The 16,624-nt window shown below is 40.4% G+C and overlaps 2 protein-coding genes across 13 annotated transcripts; one reads left to right on the forward strand and one right to left on the reverse strand.

The window, feature by feature from the left end:
• The first annotated feature begins 7,752 nt into the window (after window positions 1-7,752).
• LOC114821471 (uncharacterized) lies at window positions 7,753-10,709 on the forward strand. 11 transcript variants are annotated; one of them, XM_070814616.1, is made up of 4 exons: window positions 7,754-7,968; window positions 8,985-9,318; window positions 9,608-9,684; window positions 10,087-10,709. In XM_070814616.1, exons 1-3 carry the CDS (start codon window positions 7,834-7,836, stop codon window positions 9,616-9,618), a joined length of 480 nt encoding a protein of 159 aa, XP_070670717.1. In that variant the 5' UTR covers window positions 7,754-7,833; the 3' UTR covers window positions 9,619-9,684; window positions 10,087-10,709. The 11 variants fall into 11 exon arrangements, with proteins under 11 accessions (XP_070670719.1, XP_070670717.1, XP_070670718.1 ...); XM_070814617.1 differs by having other exon boundaries at window positions 10,094-10,709; XM_070814620.1 differs by having other exon boundaries at window positions 7,780-7,968; window positions 8,985-9,469.
• Window positions 10,710-10,851: 142 nt separating this feature from the next.
• On the reverse strand, window positions 10,852-14,997 carry LOC103406988 (subtilisin-like serine-protease S). 2 transcript variants are annotated; one of them, XM_008345953.4, is made up of 11 exons: window positions 14,486-14,997; window positions 14,306-14,400; window positions 14,047-14,144; window positions 13,801-13,959; window positions 13,336-13,447; window positions 12,718-13,246; window positions 12,546-12,640; window positions 12,210-12,452; window positions 12,011-12,125; window positions 11,734-11,920; window positions 10,852-11,604 (listed from the first exon to the last, which is right to left on the reverse strand). In XM_008345953.4, the coding sequence occupies exons 1-11, from the start codon at window positions 14,579-14,581 to the stop codon at window positions 11,039-11,041; spliced, it is 2,295 nt and encodes a 764-aa protein (XP_008344175.2). In that variant the 5' UTR covers window positions 14,582-14,997; the 3' UTR covers window positions 10,852-11,038. The 2 variants fall into 2 exon arrangements, with proteins under 2 accessions (XP_008344175.2, XP_070670716.1); XM_070814615.1 differs by having other exon boundaries at window positions 10,852-11,642; window positions 14,486-14,928.
• Between the last annotated feature and the right edge of the window lie 1,627 nt (window positions 14,998-16,624).

A 16,624-nucleotide genomic window follows, 5' to 3' on the forward strand; every position in this document is an offset into this window, starting at 1 on the left:
TCATTCACTCCCATTTTCAACACAACCTTTAACCAAACACATCCATTCATCTTCACATCCATTCCTCCATACAAACAAACCTTCAAACACTCACCAACATCTTGTGCCGTAGCAAAGGAAGGGAAGGAAAGTGCTTGGACGTGCTTGCTGTCCAACTTGGATCGTTAGAACGTTTAGGTGTTTTCTTTCTTTTATTTCTAATGTTTAAATTCATTTCCTTTCGTTTTGTTGTAAATATGAGTGGCTAAACCCCTCTTGGCTAGGGGTGATTTCAAAGCCATGATTATGTGTGCAATATAATTTGATAAATTCCAGTTATGAACTCTTGAACCGTGAATGCAATTGGCTTAACTATTTGATTGATAACTTATTTGTATTTGTTAATTAAGGGTCGACACTTAATTGGCATGCATAAATCCGTTGCTAGAATATAAAGAAGTTTCACATAATCGTTACAAACTTATATTCACATGTAGTGAAGGTCGCTTATAAATGATCGCGTTAAGTTCAATTCCTAGCATGAGTGACATGATGTCATAGTTGCAAGTGCTTTGTCAATGCTTATGATTTTCAGTAAACGTAATGATCTTTGATTGTATCTCTATTATGATGTCATGTAGGGAACTTTAGAAGAATGTTTTGGGTTGTCGAATGATGTCATCTAATCCAATAAAATAAGGAAAATCTGAGAGTTAACTAGTGATGTCACGGGTAATTTGGAGCATTGTCGTTCATAATTCAATGAAGTAGTAACTGGAAATCGAGTTATTTGCATACATGTCATGTGTGGAGAAAAAGCCTCTAGCTATCCCATCCATCATCTTATTTCTCAAATTTATTTTACAATCTGTCTAGTTTTTCATACTTGTTTGTTTATTTCAACTTTGTCCAAAACTCAATCCCCCTTTACTTTAATGTGTCTAATTAGTTAGAATCTGTTTTAATTTGTGTTTTTAAATGTTTTTATTCAAGTAAAAGTCAATTTTCATCCAAAGTCATTCCTAGTGTCTAGTTTAAGTTTATTTAGTTATTTTAAGCTGTTTTGAGTATTTTAAGTTTGCTTTGAGTCTTGTGAGTCTTGTTAAGTATTTTTAAGTTTAGTTTTATGTTTTTGAGTTAGTTTAGAGGTTATTAGTAAGCCCTCCTAGTCCCCGGTCCAGAACGATCCCTACTTCTTAAACTACAGTTGTCAAAAGAGGGTTAAATTTGTGTGTTAAGTTAATTTTCGCATCAGGGGGTCCTTAAGGCTCAATGCGACGGCATAAAGAACCCTATTGCCATGGAGCCGCACCACAATCATCACCACCGTGACCCAACAGCCACGACACAAATTCTATCGCCGCTGCCCTTGCAGCATCACATCCCTCTAAACCTTAGGCAGGAGGCCCAGATCCATTTCCAAGCCCACGGGAATAAGGCTCAAAACTTGGTAGTTGCCAAAGCAGGCCCAGGGCAGAAGGCCCAGCCCATTGCCACAGCAAGCCCAAACCTTAGCCTAGAACGTAACAACTACTGTTAGCCAAACAGCTCAGCAGGCCCAAGCCTAAGCCACCCAGCCATCAGGCCAAGATGTGGCAGCCCAACGGCCAGGAGGGCTAATGGCCATGCAGGCCGAAAAAGAGTAGGCGCCGGTTCAACGCGACCCACTCCGACGACCCGACCCGTGGACCAATCCATTATAAGGCCACCTTCAGTGATCCAGATTTCGACCATTGGTCCCGCGATCGATTCAGGGTTACTTACACCCCACTTTTCTGCAGGAATGCTTGCTTTGGGCTCAAGTTTTGTACCTGCAGTCCATTATACTTCCACCACACATGGAGATGCCCATTATCCAGACTATTCCAATCCAAATGACGAGCACCACCTGCCCCAGCAGGTTACTAATTTGACGAACGCCCTCACACAACAGACCACCATGGTGAACCAACTCCTTGAGCGCATCGAGATGCAGCACACCCCAGATGAGGTGTCCCAAAGCAGGACAACGGTGGAAGAACACGGCTCATTCCAGCAATGTCCCAACAAAGAGCCGCTCAGCCCGCCACGAACCATGCGTTCCTATGAGAAGCATGAGTCCAGTCGACGACTCTATAAGTTAAACACTTCGCAACATGCCCATGGAAAGCCAAGGCTGCAGAAGCTAATCAACAGCCAGAATATAACCATAGTGTCCACAAGAACTCCTCTGCTTTTTACACGAAGCACATGGTGGACCGCTGGCCCTATAAGTTAAAAATTTTGCAATGCGCCCTTAGAGGGCTAAAGCTCATGAAATCATCCAAAGCTGAGATTCACAACTATAGTAGCTACACGAAATCACCTGCTCCATGCGAAAGTATATGTTCGGTCGACAGCTCTATGTGTTAAAAATTTCGTATTTTTTCTCTTGCAGGTAAAACCTTATGAGCATCAAAGCCAAAACTGAAGCCTAAAATGACCACGCGAGTCAACAGCTCCATCAAAGTAGTCAGCTCAACTGCCAGTTTCACGGTAAAGTTTTGCAAGTCGCTTCGAGCAAGCAAGGCTCCAGAAGCCCAGAAGCAGAAACTAAAACTTAAGTGACGACGTGGGATCAACCGTTTTGGAAAAGACATGGCGAAATAGAAGGATAGAAGGAAAGCTATTTATTAAATTTCTAGCAAATTGATAAACCGACTCGAAGGCCAACAAAGTTCAAGCAAAGCAAAACGAAAAGGAAAAGAAAAAAACTCATAAGTCTAAGCAAAAAGACTACTTTTGGACAATCTGCGTAACCACAGGTTCCTCGACTGCCACACATTCAGCAGCCGCACCGCTCTAAGCAACCAAATCTTCCATCAACTCATCCTCAGCCGCCCTTACCTGGATTGCCTAACCCTTAACTGCTCCACCAAAGGCAAACTCAAACGATAAATCAAGGAAATCAACTAGAGAAATGGAAAAGGTCTCGAAGTCCTTCTCGGAAAACTCATAATTCAACGGCTTGCCCTAAAGATGGTCTACATAGCCAAGCTTGTAGAAATCGACCTGATAAGAAGCAAGTGCCATTTCGTGACCAGTTTTCTCATTCTTGAACTGCATATTTTCCTCAACAAGCCCAGTATGAGCACCCTGTAGCTTATCCAGTTCATTTTTTAGGTTCTCACTAGCAGACAATGCACCTTGCAGATCCACTTCCTTGGACTTAAGTTTACTGGCAACCTCCTTGAGATGAGACACTTCAGCATGTATGAAGATAAGTTATTCATCATTCGCAAAACAAGCAGATCGTAGCTCCGAATTGACACGTTCAAGATCCTCAACCACTAGAGAAACATGACTGACTTCTTTCTTTACAACTTCCAACATCACCTGAGTCACACTAAGCCTAGCATTCAAATGGGCGACCTCTTGATAAACGATCTCCAGCTGCAAAACAGCGAGTTCAGATTCGAGATTTTCGATCTTTTCAACAGCAAAGCGAAACTGAGCCATCAACGCCACTTCGGTCTCCTCAGTACACTTGATAGCATCCTGATCAATGAGCAAAGACTCAGCTACTAGGTTCAAAGTCTTATGCATTGTAGCAATCAGGAAGGACCTCTTCGAGTAAGCAGAATGCTTTTTGAAGGAGTCTGAGCGGATGGCAACTTTCCCAACACTGTCAACAAACTTGCCAGCCTCAGACTAGGTCAGCCTTCAGCAGCGCACAAACCTTAGGAAACTTACCAGCCTCAGACTAGGTGGATCTCTTATAACTGCCCGTGTGAACAGATTTCCCCTTCTTAGTAGATGAGTCAGTCACGGCAGAAGAAGAAGCAGGCCCATGCGCCACCTTAGCAACGAAATCCACATTCTTGCTCTTTATAGAGGCGAGCCTTTTAGAAGTAGAACTAGACTTAGCTCCTGACGGAGGCTTCGATACAAACCCAAATACCGAAAGTGTCACCGAACTCTTTCGTTGGGCAAGTCTATCAGCAATGGATGCGACCACCTTCGAAGCAGCAGGTGTCACCCCATTGGGGGAAGTTAGATCAATGACAAGCTTCTCGGCAGCAGATGAGTTCCCACGAGTAGCAGAAGAAATCCTTGGCTTTTTCTTGGCCAAAGGCTCACAAGCAGGTGAGGAAGATCTTTTCTTTCCACCCTCATTGGCAGCAGGCTTTACAGCAGCAATTGGGCGAGTTAACGCTTCGTCCTTTATCCACTTCATCTCTTTATTTGGAGGTAGGCCACTTTTCTCCCGACGAAGAGGGTTGAGCAGCTAGGGCCACTCTCAGTACTCGATAGGGATACCCAATGCAACATGCACTTTCTTAATATCTGCTGAAGTTCTTGAAGTTGAGCCAAACTCCGAATCTATACAAAGTAAGAAAGATGATCAATAAATTGAAGTCATGGAGCAGCTCAACAAAAATTCAAGCAGGATAAGAATTAAGCAGTTCACTTACCACTGATAAAGGTAGTTGGGACATGCAGCTCAGGAGAAGAGTCAGACTCCCACTCTCCGTTTACCTCCAAGGTGTCTCTCGCCCACTCATGATCACCTTTGCTAGATGTATCAAACAACCTATGGCGAGACCTCAGCTGCCCCACTCCTTCCTTGTGGCCGATCTCAAAGAAGTACCAGAACTCATTATGATCAAACCAAGATCAAAGAACCTGCTCAAGTTCGAGAATCCCACCATCGCACAAAATGCATTTGGGGAACAATGAGCAGGCGCGCATTTCATAGAGCAGATCACCTCCTAGAAAAGACGCAACATGGGAAAAGTAAATCCCATCACGAAGTAGTACGAATGGAATTTGATAGCTCTCTTCCTAGCAGAGACACCATCGCTGCATGATTCATGGCCGTTATCATTTTTCACCAGCTTGACTTGAACCCCTGACGGAATCGCATGCTTGTATGCCTTAAGAAAATCCTGAAATAGTTCGTCGGAATTGATCTTGACATGTGTAGCCTTAAAGTAACCCACCTTGCCAGAAAAACCATCGTGACAGTACACAGGTGGATGATATTCGTCACTTTTACGGTCAGATGAATACCTTTAAAGCCTCTGCAAAAAGTACGAGGGAAATACTTAGAAGGCAACTCGTAAAAAAAAGAAAAAAAGAAAAAAAAAGAAAGGACCGTAGAGCCCAACATCCTAGCTCCAGGCCTCACGACCCAATTCATCCACATGGCCAGGGCACAAAGGGCCTAGCCCACGTTCTAGCTCACCCTACACGCAGCCTAAGTCGTTATGCCCAGCAGAAAGGGAGGTCCGCACCTCATTCTTCTCCTCTCCTTCACGTGCCAGACGCTCTAAAAAGCAAACCCAGACCTTGCGGCCCAGGTCACGCACACAAGAGTGCAGGCCCACGCCGGTCCCTCTCATTCTCTTCCCACCAGCCCATGGTCCAGCCCAGCATCCATGAAGACCCGGCCCAAGTCGGTTTCCCCACGCCAGCCAACCCTTTTGCCGCACCACCTCCAGCCCCATGGCATCCTTACCACGCAATTCACACCTCCTTGGCACCCACCAAGCCATTTTCAAGTCCTGAGACTCCCAAAAAAGAGGAAAGAAAAGAAGAATGCTAGGGGAGGGGAATAAAAATTTCCTCTAGCTTCTCTTCCTTGTTGGAATAATCCAAATTTATTTAATCCCCTGCTTAAGGTAGAATTAAACAGGTATTGGGGGTAATTATTTTTCTTTTCCTAGAAGAAGTCTATCTCCAAATCAAGAAAGAAGATTAGGTTCAAATTGGGAAACAACTTTACAAGCTTAAGTAGCTTGGGATTCCTACACCTATTATCCTTTTCCTGTGTGCAGCACAGTAGGTGTGGGGGCATTTGTGAAGCCTAAAATAATCCCAAGGCGACACGTGGACTTTTATTCAAGAAAGACAAGATTGCCCTTAATAAATGGGCAGGCTTCTCAGATGCTCCCACGCGCAGCTAACATCATTGGAGGACTCAGCAACTGAACACAACTACCCACAGCTCACCTACCCTTGGCAAGGAATTAAAAATAAGGATTAATTACCCGAATCTTATATTTAATACATTTCCAATTGAAGATTGACTCCAATAAAATAAGTAATCCTAATTTAAATCAATTAGGGATAATTACTCCATTATCTTAAGATATTATTCTTATTAAATATCTTGAGAATATTTAGAGAATATCTCTCCATTAAACACTATATGGCCGACCATATCCCTATAAATACCCCATATTCTACCAAATTTTCAGAGCTTTTGCAACCCTAAAAAAGCCCTAAACACTTTACTCTCTCAAAGAAATTAACTTAGGCATCGGAGATCCGTTGACCTAACCCCCAACCTCGTGGGCGCGTGAGGCTTAGGTCTCTGATCAAAGGTGTTGATTGTTTTGTAGGTGCATTTTCTTCAAGATTGAAGACGGCGGAAATTTGCATCTACAATAGTAGTAGAAGTAGGGGCGACGACAACAGTGGTGGTAATGGTGGTGGTGGTTACGGTGGAGGTGGTGGTGGTGCTAATAGTGGGATGTGTTGGTTGGGATGGAAAGGTAACAATGGTGGTAGGACAATGGCAGTGGAGGCGGTTGCGGTTATGGTGGTGCCAACGGTGGCGACAATGATAGTGGTAATGAAAGTTATGGTAGTAATGGTGGCAGTTGCAGTAATGGTGGTGGTGGTGGCGATGACGGCATCTATGGTGGTAGTAGTGGTGCCGGCGGCGGTGGCGGTAGTGATGGTGGTGACAATGATGGTTGTGATGACACTGGTGGAGGTTGTGGTCATGGCGGTGGTGTTGACAAAAATAGTGGTTGTAATGGTGGTGATAGTGTAAAGTTAGTATTTGTAGTGGTAGGTGGTAATGTTTACTTTATTCTCTAAGGGATAGAATGTGTATGGAAGGCTAAACAATGTCATTTAAAAAAAATTAATGAAGGTATTACAACAATTGAAAATAATTATTAAAGACCTAACTCTGCTTTTTATTAAAGCAGCTTTTAAAAACAACCTACAGACTGCTTTTAAAAGCTGCTATCTGGAACTCATTGTTTTTAAAATAAAATAAACATGATATTTTATTATTACCAGACACTTTTTTACTAAGTTAAGTAGTTTTTAATGAAAAAACAATACCAAACGAGGTCTTAGTGAATCCAGCATTCAATGCTCGTAACATTTAATGTTATGTAGCATTGTATTGAAACACGCCTATGTGACCAGTGTAAACAAAAAATTAGCCGATTAAGGTAATTAATCTTATTTAAGAATGTACACGCGTAACTCATGACCCTTTTAAAATGTATATTGGCCTTTAACAAATTGAAAAGACGTTTGACTTTATTTTAAAAGTATTATTTTCTTAATTTTGAGAAAATAATAAATGATACGTGTTTTCAGAGTACCGATAACTTGTATCAAGATCTAATCTATAAAATAAATATTTTAGAACAGCTTGAAATAGTTAATGAGTTTTTGTTTGTACAACATTAACAAATCTAACTCTACGTGACCATAATATTTCGGAGCATCATAGAGCATCCTAGAGTTTTCATTTAAACAGTTGTTGATAATGATTTTGCGTCACGACATTTATCATTTTTTTTTTTTAACAATCGATATTATTTAAGAAAATAGATTTAGTTTCATGATAGGTTAGTAATAATATGATTCAAATTCATTTTTTGACTAGAATCAAACTTAAAATTACTAAACTATAGTATTAAGTGACACATTTACTAGTTAAATACATGAACAACTAATTTTTCTAAATAATTGGATTAAAAGAGGTTTTGGAAAATAAAAAGAAAAACGAAAAAATAACGAGAGAAATCCAATCCAAGTAAGAAAAGGACTTCCCAGCCAGAGAAACCATGACTTTCTTTAATCATGGCGACCCCAATAGTGGAGTCAAACAGTCTCCCACAGATCACAGCTTATAAGGCAAAAACAACAAAACCCCAACAATCGCTCCAAACGCAAAACGGTGCCGAAAACCCCCCAAGTTCACAGCTTCGTCTTCAGGTACTTCCTCCTCCACCCCCTAGTTGGAATCTTATTTCTCTTTCCGTTGATTGCAATTCTTCAATCAGTTACTTTTCGCAGCTGGAAACGAATTCGAATTTGAATTCCCAAATTTGATGTCTTAAGTCGATGGAATTCGAATTTTAGGGTTCATTCAGTTTTTTGTTGATTTTACATTTTCTGGGAAGAAAGATTGTAGCTTTATTGTAGATATGCATGAAGATTAATGTCTTGAATTGGGTTTTTAGGGTTAGGGTTTTTCGTATAATTGCATAGAGTTAGTTAAAATTGGGAATTCCGCAGAGTTAAACTATAGGCTTTGAGCGTTTGATTTGAAGTTGAAACCTTTGGCATTTGAATTTTCAATTGTGAAGGATTTTGGGGACCAATGAGGATTTGCTAGGGGTTCTAATGCATTCATCCTTTGTGTACTGGTGATTGCTGTTGAAAATATTAGTATTTTAGGTATTATATTATTTGGGTTTTCTTATAAGTTTAGTTTGGGCTAGCCTGGTAGTATTCGGGTTAGGTTTGTTCTATATAAATATTATGCTTCGTAGCTACGTAGAATAAGTTTGTCACAATGTAGCCTCTTGAGGTTTTATAGGTGTTTCGGCATTCTAATTTGTTTAATAATATTCTTATTATTTTGTAGTCTTCGTCATCGGGTAATTTGATATTCAACTTGGTATCAAAGCAAATTCGATTCTGCCAAATTTAATCTGTTCTTGGTGGGTATCAATTTGTTCATCCGTTTGTCCGCTGCGTATCAGTTTGTCATGGTATGTTTTTTTGGTTTGTCTGCCCTGTAGTAAGTTAGGGTTTTGTTATATGTAAAAAAAAAAAAAAAAGATTGAAATTGCTAGAACTCTGAAGTTGAGTCACCAAGCCACGGGTATCGCGTCGCTCTGAAGACTAGAACCCCACTGCTGCAATTTGTATTTGCTGTTCGCATATCGCCAGTTTGTCAGCGTTTCTGTTGACAAATAATGATATGTGACTCCTGTTCCTTGTAGACCAGTCACGCCTGCACGAACCCACCATGCTTGCACCGCTCGAATCTTGACCCGCATCAGATCTGCCACACCTGTTCAGTTATACCAGACTCGCATCACACCTTCTTGAAGCCGTACCGAAGCAAACTGCAACCCAGATCCATCCCGCCACCGCACACCTGTCTGCCCGCTGCTCTCGCCCACATCAGACCTGCTACGCACCACCACCATCCTCACGATCTGCGTCTCTTGCTGCTGCAACCAAACCACCACCACTGCTGCCTGTTTCTTCTGTTGCTGCTAATTTTTCTTGCTGCCAAGTTGCATCTGCTGTGCCTTGTTGATCTGACTATTGGTATGATGTTTTTTGTTTGATTAGTTTGGGACCATGAAGTAAACGAATAGAAAATGAGGAGCAAGGAAAGGGAAAAAAAGGCAAAAAGAGAAAGGAAATAAAAAAAATTGTATGATGTTGCTTTAAGCCCACACGGTCAAAGGGAAAAAAGGTTAAGTTTGTTTTTAGGTCCACACGAGTTGTTGGCCTGTTTGGAATTGTTTTGTGACCGTTATTCTAGTGCTTGGAGTGTTGACCAGTCGAGTGATAGTTGCCAGAATTTGTTGACGTTGTTCATTTGTTGGTACAGCTGAGATATGAAAATCTCGTCCGTTTAGTGACGGGGAGCACTCATGTGATTTCTTTCCATACTCTCAACATTAACATGTAAGAATCGGAATCACTTTGCAAGTCAAGTCAAGTTTGCCAGTTCGCTAGTTAAGTCAAGTTCAGTTCGCTTGTTCGCCAAACGGAGCCAGTCCACATCTGCTTATTTGCAAACCCATGTTGTATACCACCATGAGTTTGATGGGGGGTGTTGAAAAATATTAGTATTTTAGGTATTATATTATTTGGGTTTTCTAATAAGTTTAATTTGGGCCTAGCCTTGGAGTATTACGGTTAGGTTTGTTCTCTATAAATATAATGCTTTCTAGCTATGTAGAATAAGTTCGTCACAATGTAACCTCTTGAGGTTTTATAGCCGTTTCAGCATTCTAATTTGTTTAATAATATTCTTATTATTTTGTAGTCTTGTTCATCGGGAAATCTGATATTCAACTATTGCAGCATCTAGTGATAAATGCAGGATCCGAAGATGTCGCTGGCCGATGAGTTTTCGACTCCTAAGCTGAAGAAAAAGAAACCCTCAACTAAGAAGGCCCCCTTGTTTTTGCAACAAGGGAATGATGTGAACGGGGCTTCTCCACCTCCGGTAAAAGCAGGGCAGAAAGGAACCAAAAGAAAAAAGAACGAAGTTTCTCCGTCCTTCCAGCAGCAGCCCGAGAGGTTGAACTCAGATTCGTTGCCCAACTCCTCTCCATCTGGAAGCGGGTACCGTGCACTGAGGCTCAAGTATTTGCTGCTGGAGGAAGAGAGCTTTGCGTTGGGGAGAGATCTAAGAGAGGTTGAAGATGACGTCAAGACCCTTGAGGACGAGAAGCATGCACTTTTGGACAAGCTTGTTGTGTTAGAAGGGCTCGTTGATCCTTCGGAATTGCATTTATCGTAGTTTATCTCTCGATATAATTACCGGTTTTTGTGGTTTATTTGCACACTTGTAAATGCAATCCTGTATGATCTCAAAGATTAAAGAGTGGTGTTAAATGTTTAACTTCTTTGGCATACTTTGATGTTCGAAAAGATGAATGATATATGTATACAACTGCCTGCCGATATTTGTTTGGTGTTAATGCTGTTGGTGAAACTTCATTCGTTGAATGCAAAAATTTACGTTCTGCAATTCACGGAACCAAAACATGAAAGCAGATGCTCCGTTGGATACAGAAAACGTCGGAGGAAGCAAAAACAAAGAAATTGTGCTATAATCCAGAGTGAAGGGGGAAAATAACAAATAAATATTTCTTTGATATACTTGGTTTAACAAATAATCTCATATCAACCACAAAAATTACAGATAATCTGATAATAATTCTGCATTGGTTTCTTACTGTGTACGGTTTCTATTATCTGCAAGGATAACAAGGGTCCTAATCTAATTTTCGGGGCGGGTTGTGGGTTGCTATCTCAGCAGCCCTGAGTTTGAATGTGCAACTCGGACAACCAGGGGGCTGGTAACTCTTGATCGTCCACTTACCCATGAAAAGAACCCGAATGCATATCCCTTCGATGGTGGAGCAGCCACCTTGAAGTTTACAGTGAACTGTATCTTCTGGCCAAACCTCTTGAAGATTAATCGATTCGGGACAATAGTAACACTGATTCCAACGGGTGAGGACACCACAGCTTTATATATACGCTTTGGCTTACCAACATTGGTCACTGTTCTAGTTACCGAGAAGTTACCTACAAGATATGGCACTGTGATAGATGGATAGTTCAGGTCAGACGCTGTTCGAAATGCCTGCTTACACGTACTGTTGTCTTGTGTGATTTGATGGACTGCCTTCTCGTCATAACCAACTGAACAAAGGAATTCTACGTAGTCTGCTGAATGCACGTCATAGACAAGGCCGGGGTCAAGGACTCTTTTCGGGTTCACAAAGCCTGAGCCATAATCGAATGCGTTACCCCTTCTTCCTTCAGGGTCCACTAGGATGGGTTTGTGGTTCTTATCCAGAAGAGTAGCTGGAAGTTCCAATTGTTGTCAGATTCCTCGGTACAATCTTAGGCACAAAGTGGGATAACTTGAAAACTTTCTGTTTGAGAATTAAACTGACTGCAAGTTTAGTGTAGTTTCAGCCAATGAAATCTTACCCGTAGTCATGATTGCAGATCTAATAGCTGCTGGGGACCATGATGGATAAACAGCTTTGATCAAGGCGGCGATTCCTGTTACATGTGGGCAAGCCATGGAAGTACCAGAAAGAATGTTGAACTGCTTATTCCCTGCTGCTGGGGACCAAGATGCTAGTATATTCAGTCCAGGAGCTGTGACATCGGGCTACAATGCAAAATAGTTATAAGGTTTTCTATAACATAATAGATTACAAAGCCAGTACATTGTGATTTCTGATCATCAGTTATAATTTACCTTCAAAATCTCCGGTGTCAATGAATTGGGGCCTTTTGAAGAAAACGCAGTAACACGAGGTGCAGGTTTCAGTCCCAGTATAGTCTTTGCGGGCAAAATTCGAGACATGGGTTTCCTGTGCACAACGGTCGAAATCAGTTAAACATAAAACTCAAATACAGAAAATTTGAACCTTCATGTTTTAGTCTATAAGACTAACCGTGTGCGTTTAATATAAGATAAAATACGATGCCCTATCCTCTGTTCAACAATAGCTGAAGGGATGACAAATGGGACAGCAATACCCTTATCTGCCCCATCAATGAGAACCATCCCGACACCACCAGCTTTTTTCACTAGCATACTTTTAGTGAGCTTTGACTCTGTTGAACTCTCAGCATGTCGACAGACCAGAACCTTCCCTCTGGCCTTGGTTCTATTCAAGGAACTTTCTAAACAGTAACTGCAACACAAATTGTAGTAGAGAAAGTGTGACTTAAGCACCCTATGCATCGACATCTAAACAGAACTCACTTCCAAGTACCTTTTGATTCACCTGGATTGATACGGAGTAAAATACCCTGCATTGGCTTCAGAGGCGGAAATAATTCTTGCTGAGGTTTTCATTTCGAAGAGACTGAGACTTTCACCCTAATCAAGCATTCAGAACTCATAAGGCTTGCGAAAATAATGCACAAATCTCTCAAACGTAAAGTAGATAGAATTACCGTGAAATTAGCACCATTTTCTAGTATGATATCAGAAGTGAAATCCCTATCTGTTGAACTTGCTGCAACAGTGAGCATCCATGGGGCTAAATTTGTTGCAGAACCGGGGTTTCCTTCATTTCCAGAAGAAGCAACCACTAAAATTCCATGACTAGCAGCATGAAATGATCCGACAGAAATGGCATCACTGAAATAGTCACCCTGAGGAGCATCAGGACCTAGAGACAGAGACATGATATCAACCCCGTCTCTGATTGCATCATCAAAGGCCGCTAGTAGGTCAACGTCATAACAACCAGAGTTCCAGCATGTCTTGTACACTGCAATCCTAGCCATTGGTGCACCTCCTCTTGCCCCTCCAGCTGCCAATCCCTTATAAGTCATGTTTGACACATACCGACCAGCAGCTATAGAGGCTGTGTGACTGCCATGACCGGAGCTGTCCCTTGGTGATCTGAATGACACTCTGGTTGTTGACTCTTCCTCAGCTTCATAACCAGAATTATAGTATCGAGCGCCAATCACTTTCCTATGGAAAAAAGTTTATAACCATTTGAGATTACCAATCGTAAACGTCCATGAAACAAACTAAACAATCCATTCAAACCACGAAACAACCTGTTGCAAGTTGAAGCAGTGAATTTTTCTCCTAATTGACAACGCCCCTTCCATCTAGCTGGCACCGGAGGCATGTTGGCATCATCAAAACTCGGAGATTCAGGCCAAATTCCTGCTCGTGACAGTGAATAATAATATTATTAACGGAAATATTTATTTCCCTTTAAACAATTAGTGTCATAAATAACTTCAATCAGACCAAAAGCATTCATGTGTACAGAAAGCAAAAATGATGGGGCACGTTCGTGCCACATGAGTCATGTGAGAGGAGATAAGACGCCTTCTAATATAAACAAAACAGGGACTTAAGTCAACAAATGGGCCATGAATCAATGATAGTTGACTGAACAACCATATTTTACTGAATAGAGATTGTGTTATAGATCTAGGTCCACAAAAGAAAGAGTAAATTGGTAAATATAATCGTAAAAAAAAAAAAAAAAGTGCTCGGAGCTCAGTGCTTACCAGTATCAATGAAACCAACAATGACATTAACTTGGTTCTTGGTGGAAAACCCAGAAATCTCCATAGTTTCTTCACCCAAAAGGCCCATGAAATCCCAGGAATGAGTGGTGTGCAAGCTTCTTTTCGAATTGGGGAAAACCGAAACAACTCCTGGCATCTCTGTCAATTCAATTTACCATGTTTTTAATCACAAAGTCAAGGATTTCTATTCACATTATAATTCCTAGAGGTGGATTGGGAACTTACGGGAAATTTGGAATGCTTGGAGGTCGGTTAACTTGGCAGCAAAGCCTCTGAAGCCATGTCTGTAACTGTAAATGTGAGATGCCTGAGCTTCCTCCATGCTGTTCAAACACCATGGATGCAATTCACCAACACAATCAGAGATGAACAAGCAAACCCAAATCAGTAAAAAAAACACACACACACATATATATATAGACACACACACATGATTTTTATTTAAATGAAAGAAAAAAGGAAAGGACTTTCTGAAAAAACTGACCTTCCAGTGTGCACAGAAGCAAGCATTTCATGGTTTTGTGTCAAAATCTCATCTGGATCCTCACCATTTTTGCTTCCCATATAAACAACATACACCTAAAAACCCAAGAAAAATAGATCACTGAAAAACACCAAAACAGAAGAAAAACATAAAATTAAAGGAACCCAGAATTTAATTTACCTTGGATGAAAGGCAAATGCTAATTTCAGCAGCAAGAACACATAAGAACAGAAGAAGAATGCTGCTAATTCTCCCACTACAACAAAAAGACCCCATTTTTTCAAGTGCCCCACTTTTTTTATTTCCTTTCCCAAAAGAGAGAAAAATATAAAGAGGGAGCCAAACAGTTGGATAAGAGAGGGAGGAAGAAGAAGAAGATGGCTTTTTATAAGGAGAGAAAAGTCTGCTCTTTCTTTTTTTAAAGAGGGAATGATTGCTTTTGCATAAAATTACCCAGTTGCAAAGCAACCGCCGATGATGATAAAACTTGAAGGCAAGATTAGTGGCAGGGCAGGGGTGAGAGACTGAGAGTGTGAGTGAGTGGGTGAGCGGTGGGAAAACCAGAGAGAACCAACCTCAAAAAGTGAAACCCTGAAACCCGGACAGTTAAAAAAGCAAAAGAATAAAAAGCGGGCAAACATAACAGTTGAGGGAGCACTCACTCAAGCAACTCACGCCATCATCATCATCACAATGTCTATCGTTTACTTACCGTTTATATTGATTAGATCATTTCTTTTTTGTAGACATGCTCAACCACCAAAGTCGATGATGTCAATGATCCATTTTTGTACAAAATGTGATGTGCTACTCAATTAATCAATCAGTAAAAGTAGGTGGATATGAACGTAGCTAAATTGTTAAAGCGATGTGTTTTTCATATGTACTTGAGTTTGAATTTCTCTTCTTGAAATTTAGGTTAGTTTGGGTAAGTCTAATGTTTTCAAGAACTTGTATTCGTGTTTCACTTTAACCTTCAATTTTATTATATCAATTGCCTCACGTGTCACACTTGAATCGACAATTTTACCCTTTAATAGACAGAAGGAATAGGACATGCAATACAATTGAAGGATTCTAATATTTAACACCTTAACTGAAGCACCAAATAAGTTAAGTGGATCTAACTTCTACAATTGCACTTTTTTTTTTTTTAGTTTAAGCGATAAACTACACTAATCTACATTAAGAGGAGGGAGTAGATTTGAACTCAAAACAAAATGAGTTGAAGAAAAATACCATAATCACCAAAACAATCCACCACTTACTACAGCTGCACATTCTAATAGAATGTGACCAAGTATGATTACTTAGGCCTATTTGGCTATTTCCATCATCATCGTAACCAACTTCCTCATGGATTCCATAATTATCTTATCTCTAAGATTTGTACACCCGTGGCCCTTTAAATAATAACTATATAATTTACACAACAATTATGCGGTTTTCACCCCAAATATAAAATTTGCTTTGCCCAATATATATATATCATAATTAAGTTAATGGGGTTCAGTTCACGATGTGAACTTGTGATGGTAGTTCTGTAACTCGTTGTTAATTAAAAAAATAATGGTGGAATATGTAGATTAACGTGCATATGCTGCAATGTTCTGCTTCTGAAGCTTCTTTTCTGCTGAGAAAAGGACTGAAGGAATATATAAACTGCAGAATAAATTAAGCCAATTAAACAGAGTACCTAAAAAGGGGGGAAATTATAATTTAATCCCCAAATAATGAATTAATAATTCTTTTTTATTTGCAGAAATATATGGACATGACTAAACAATTAGCCTTGAATTAAGGAAACTCAACTGATACCATTAACAAATAATAAGATCACATAATCATCGTTAATTAGTATAATTTTTATCACTTTCCCTTATCAGCAACTATCGTTTATGTGATCGAAATTTATAACTTCTTCCACCAAATTAAAGACTGCCATGATAGGAACTATTCATTCCTTTGGAGGGGTCAATACATCACTATGAGCTTCTTGAAAGCTTATCTGCCAAGCAAAACCAGTCAAGTATTGGACGCAATGGCCGAGCTGTTGAGGGTGATTTGCACACAAAGATGTATCTACCTACTCAATAGTACTTACTAAACTCAACTACATCGATAACTTTCTCGTCTCTTGATAAATCACGTGAGGAAAGAAATAAAAAAGTTAAATAAAAAACACGCAGAATGCAACTTTCTATCCTCAACCACATTCACAACTTGGACCAAACTGAAACGAATGATAATCATAATCGAGGCTTAAAGTTAGAAACTCTACCTAACTAACAGCTCATACAAAGTTAATCTTGAAGTTGA

This window comes from Malus domestica, chromosome 15 (assembly GCF_042453785.1).
Source record: "Malus domestica chromosome 15, GDT2T_hap1".
Taxonomy (NCBI): Eukaryota; Viridiplantae; Streptophyta; class Magnoliopsida; order Rosales; family Rosaceae; genus Malus; species Malus domestica.

What these genes read in the sequence shown, in the direction of transcription:
- LOC114821471 (XM_070814616.1), top strand. Translation starts at nt 7,834, where the DNA reads ATGGCGACCCCAATAGTGGAGTCAAACAGTCTCCCACAGATCACAGCT. An exon ending in GTTCACAGCTTCGTCTTCAG is followed by an intron (nt 7,969 to 8,984) that starts GTACTTCCTCCT and finishes TGTTCCTTGTAG; the next exon opens with ACCAGTCACGCCTGCACGAA.
- LOC103406988 (XM_008345953.4), bottom strand. Translation starts at nt 14,581, where the DNA reads ATGGGGTCTTTTTGTTGTAGTGGGAGAATTAGCAGCATTCTTCTTCTG. An exon ending in TGTTGGTTTCATTGATACTG is followed by an intron (nt 13,448 to 13,800) that starts GTAAGCACTGAG and finishes TGTCACGAGCAG; the next exon opens with GAATTTGGCCTGAATCTCCG. An exon ending in TTTACTCCGTATCAATCCAG is followed by an intron (nt 12,453 to 12,545) that starts GTGAATCAAAAG and finishes TTTGTGTTGCAG; the next exon opens with TTACTGTTTAGAAAGTTCCT.